The sequence below is a fragment of the Pterocles gutturalis genome, unplaced genomic scaffold (assembly GCF_000699245.1).
Source record: "Pterocles gutturalis isolate BGI_N339 unplaced genomic scaffold, ASM69924v1 scaffold10867, whole genome shotgun sequence".
NCBI classification, from domain to species: Eukaryota; Metazoa; Chordata; class Aves; order Pterocliformes; family Pteroclidae; genus Pterocles; species Pterocles gutturalis.
Genome location: NW_010107984.1, coordinates 728 through 4,405, shown reverse-complemented (window position 1 = coordinate 4,405; position 3,678 = coordinate 728). Strand labels below are relative to the sequence as shown.

The window sequence follows — 3,678 nt, the reverse complement described above, 5'->3', positions numbered from 1 at the left end:
TCAATAGATGGGCTTCTGAGGATCCATGTAAGCAGGGTTGTAAGGGGGCTGGGTGACTGGGTAAGGTGCTCCACCACCAGCTGTAACAGCAAAACAAGAAAAACACAGATTTGTAAAATTTACATTCTGAATTTTACATCTATAATGGTAACTTCTGTTTCGAGCACACAGTTAAGAGGTATCTAGCATTTTAATAGGACTTGAGAACAGTTTCTGCCAACTCATAAAGCATCCATGTTTCAAAGGAAAAATCACAAAAACCTTTGTTCTTGTGGGTTTTTTGGGCTTTGGGGTTTTTTTGATGCTTGAGGGTCCATGTGTACTATGGCAGTCACAAGCACATGGTTAGCCTTCAGGGGAAAACTTAGTCTAAGAAAAGGGAACAGATCTGGTCCAAAAATACAGCTGGGGGAAGTCAGAGATGCACAAACAACAGGATATACCTGATAGTACACCAAGAAGTGAAAATAAACAACTGGGCAAAAGAAAAAGGACTAGAGAAACTATCTTGGGATTCCTTCAGGGAAAATGCTTTACTGGTAAATGTCACAGAGTTAATAAAAAAATTAAAATAAAAGGGAAAAAGTATCCCACCACTACCAAGCACATTAAAGAGTTTGAGTTATATACTAGATGTATATCATTCAGAAGATATCCTTATTTTCTAATATTCTGAGACAAGCTCTCAAGTGCCCTCTTCATTTCCAGATCTGTCAAATACCACAAGTTGTTTCAAATAACGCAGGACCTGCCCAGATCCCTGAAGCATGTAAGTGTGGTTATCTTTCGCTGATCTTGCAAAGTGAGTTGGTTTGGCTCCTGTGCAACAGAGCAGGTATTCCCTCCCTTGCGTGTGACCTAATGAAGAGACTGCCTTTTGGCTAATAGAGAAGAAAAATAAGAAAAGAAAATAAGGAATGCCTGTAATTTTGAGGCATTCTCAGCTGGCAACATGCAAAGTGGTTCAAGATTTTCCCAGGAAAAAAAAATAATTAAGAACTAACAAACCAGCAGCAGTTTGAGAAACCAGAGAGTAGGAGAAGCAAAATGACTGGTTTATTGGCTCCCTCACATGATGATGATGAAGCCAAAGCACTTTGGGGTAATCCCATAAAACCCACAGCTTCTTCAGAGTTTACAACAGAAAAATAAAGTCAACAGGCCTGCCAAGTCAGTGTTTTTACATGTGGGGCTGGTTAGCACATTGTTAATGTACAATTTCTAACTGGTTTACAAATGCTTAAGACCATGAACAGACATTTTATATTTGAGTTGTCAAGAAAGAGTTACTTTCCAGGTGCATTGTCTGCTACTCAGGACTAGACTTTGCTTGTTACTCAGAGGGCTGAACAGTGTGGTTTGTTAAGAGGGTTTGAAGATCCTAGGATCGGAACAGCCAGAAACCAACCGTTCAGAGATCAGCTACTACCAGCAGAAGTGGGAATTAGTAATAGTGACAATAAAGCTGTATGAAAACAATGCTGTGAAAGAAGGAAAGCAGAGGAAAAAAGGTTCCAATAATCCTGACTGCTAGTCATCATCAAACTTGTCTGGAGTTGATCAGAGACTTGTTATTCTATAAACATAACGAACCACTAGAAAATGCCAATCTGTGTATAGATTAAAACATCTAGCAAATATCACATTAAAAAGGATACGTAGAAGCACCCAACTACTACACACATGTTAACTGGACTTTGATTTTTAATATGAAATTTCAACTGAATTAGTAAAACATTCTACTGAGTCCACCGGTAGTCCCACATACTAAACTTTGCCAATACAGCTCCAGCTACATCTCCTCTTGCTCTGTTTAACATAGAAATGGTGATGGGGAAACTTCAGGAAGGGTGAATTACAGCATCCACCATCACTTGAGTCTTACATAAATTGTTTACACATACATTCATATAGCCATAGAAAATAATAAATGTCAATAATACAAGATTGGCTCCAATGCAACTGTCTGCAGCTATTTAAGAGATGAAGAAACAATCAGCGTTGTCTTACCTGCCACTGTTTCATGATAGGCTGGGGGTCCTGACGGCTGCATGGGGTAAGGGGGAGGGTACTGTGCAGGGTACGGTGCTACCGGCATTCCCGGTTGTGGCTGGATAGCCACCGGCTGATATCCTTGATATGGGGCTACTGGGTAGTTGGGTGGCACTCCCTGCTGTTGGGGATAGGGAGCATGAACCACTGTAGTGGACGTAGTGGCAGTAGTGGTCACAACAGCTACAAACAAACAAAAGGAACGGTTAGTGCTGGTGGTTCTAGGACATCACCTGGGACAGCCAACAACAGTAATGTGAAAAACTTCCTTTCTTAAGATCAATTTCTCACTTCAAAAATCCAGGTAATTTCATTTTCAGAGTTCCAAGATTTAGAACTGTATGCAGCTCAATTTCCTCCCATCGATCTCAGTGGTAAGGAGAGCCCTCACCCATCGGGACAGCAGCCAACTTATCTCCTTGTTTCTCAAACACAAAGAGCAAAGAATTTTTTTTCTTGGACTCTTCAAAACCCAGGAACTCAACCCTACAGACAAGTTATCTATCATTTGGTATGAGACTGGAAAAACTGCTCATTTGTAAACATTAACTGGTTTTAAGGATTAAGGTGATAAAGACTTCCTTTATTAGATAAGGAGTTTCCTACCAGGATTGCCAAGATGAGTTTCCTTTTTTATGTTTTCTACACACTAATACATCCATGTGTTAGTACGTCTTCCTCAGAAGACAGTCAGAAAGGCAAATACACATCAAGTCATTGATTTTTGTATGAGCTGATGTTGGATCATTGGTTCATCTCTCTTATTTTAATAATGGAGTATTAACACTTTCTAACAAACTGCAACAATTTGTTTTCAAGATCTCCTTCCTCAAGAGACTTTTAGACTTTGCTCTAGATTGTACCGTTGCACTCCTGGGCCTCTGGTGTATCTTTCAGGAATTAAAATTTAATTCTATGCTCTGCTTACCCAAACAAACAAAACCACCCCAAAGCCCCCACACTGGGGGCATGAAGAAAAGAGAGCTTCTAAATGCTTAGAAAATATTCCAAAGCATCTCTACAACTTCACATTCTGAAGCAGTTTAAATGTGATACCTAAACATTAAAAATAAGCAACTTTGGTAGCAGAAAGGTAAGGCAAGATTATTTTCACCTTTTATAGAAACACAGTTTTCCAGGAAAAAAAAAAAAAAGTCTTGTTCAAAGATGTGAAAAAGAAAATAAATATATAGGTACTTACGCCGTGGTCTTCGACATGCTTTATACAAACAGCAACACGAACAGGTGAGGCACAGAATAATAGTAACTACAATCACCGCAAAAACAGTAACTCCAATCGCAACAAAGGTTCCAAAACTGCAAGAAAGATACCACCAGAAGTAGTAAGAGTCTTTCATACTGAATTTATTACTCTTTAACCTAACCTGCTCTAAAAACATTCCTCCTTCAATCTGCTGCTCTTACTAATTAATGTATTTGCATAAGAAACAAACGCAGTGTGAGGTGAGGCCAGGTCAGTGGAAGAGGCCTGACCCCTGTCAAGGAGCAGGCTCCATTCCACACGGAAAGGGCCCAGCGTGACTCTCTGCTCCCTCTCATTCCAGTGTGACTGCCAATTCCTGCTATTTTAGTGCAACTGCGTGTCCCTTTCTGTATCCCAAATGG

The 3,678-nt window shown here is 39.9% G+C and overlaps 1 protein-coding gene across 1 annotated transcript; it reads right to left on the bottom strand.

Annotated features, from left to right (window-relative positions):
* Window positions 1-3,369, bottom strand: SHISA5 (shisa family member 5; the record flags this gene model as incomplete). The annotated part of the gene is made up of 3 exons (XM_010072463.1): window positions 1-80; window positions 2,011-2,235; window positions 3,254-3,369. Coding segments are annotated over 3 exons (421 nt in total), but the record flags the coding sequence as incomplete, so codon positions are not given.
* Window positions 3,370-3,678: the final 309 nt, after the last annotated feature.